General features: G+C 35.6%; 1 protein-coding gene across 1 annotated transcript in view; it reads left to right on the top strand.

Annotated features, from left to right (window-relative positions):
* The window catches only part of ME1 (malic enzyme 1), a 145518-nt gene that overhangs the window by 55690 nt on the left and 88856 nt on the right, over nt 1-972 (top strand). Inside the window, 1 exon segment of the mRNA XM_008640222.2 lies at nt 1-98. This exon segment is cut by the window's left edge and continues 10 nt beyond it. Coding sequence (XP_008638444.2) covers nt 1-98 — 98 coding nt within the window.

The raw sequence follows: 972 nt of genomic DNA, 5'->3' as shown, positions 1-972 counted from the left end.
GCATTCCTGTTGGTAAACTGGCACTTTATACGGCATGTGGAGGAGTAAAACCTCATGAGTGTCTACCAGTGATGCTGGATGTGGGAACAGATAATGAGGTAAATCCTTTTCTGAGGTGTAGTATTAGCTATTTGAAGGGAACTGTATAAAGTGGAATTATAAATGGTAGGGGGTTTTGTTACAATACTGGATTTGATTCTGTGCAAACTAAAAAGTCGTAAGGAAAATGTCTCATCCTAGTATACAGTGTAGATATACTGATCCTAATGTGCAGTGTAGACTGCTTTGTAAGGTTTAAGTAATTAAGGACACTGTTGTCTCTAAAAATGTGCTGCATACATTGTATATGTTAAAAAGTGGTATAGAAAATTTGGTCTCAAGAAGAGGAGGATGATAAATGAGGTAAAATATGAATGAAAAAATAAGGTGAAAATACAATTTAAGGAAGCATTCTTTCTTCACTTCCATCACAGAATTTCTCTGCATTGATTTCAGATGTGAATTCTGAATTCAAATTCAGAATAAGTGTGCCCCTCGTTTTGTTGAACTGCTTGAAGCTATAGTCTGATCTGTGCTGGCAAGGTGTGTCTACATACTTCAGCTGTACATTCACTTTAGTTATAAAAAGCACTGTAGTGCTACAGATTTTCCCCAGGTGAGGTTCTAGTGCTTCAAGAAGGTGGACCTTACCCTCTTTAACTTGGCTTCCCATTTGTGTGAAATGCAGAGATTTAAACTTGTTGAAAATTGGCGCTCTTCTTTCCAGTACTCCTGGGATTACTGGTTAATTACTTGGCCCCGATCTTCCTTTTTTTTTGTCTGAAAGAATATTAAAGAATATTTGAATACTTGAAGACTCTGACTGATGTCAAATTAAAAAGAAAAACACTTTCAATGTATTTATGCTTTTGTAGAAGTAAACACGTTGTATTATAAATGATACAAGCGTTAAACTTTATGCATGATGTGTTA

Source organism: Corvus brachyrhynchos, unplaced genomic scaffold (genome assembly GCF_000691975.1).
Source record: "Corvus brachyrhynchos isolate BGI_N302 unplaced genomic scaffold, ASM69197v1 scaffold87, whole genome shotgun sequence".
Classification (NCBI taxonomy): Eukaryota; Metazoa; Chordata; class Aves; order Passeriformes; family Corvidae; genus Corvus; species Corvus brachyrhynchos.
Note: the sequence above shows the minus strand (reverse complement) of the source record. Positions and strands in the feature narration are given on the sequence as shown.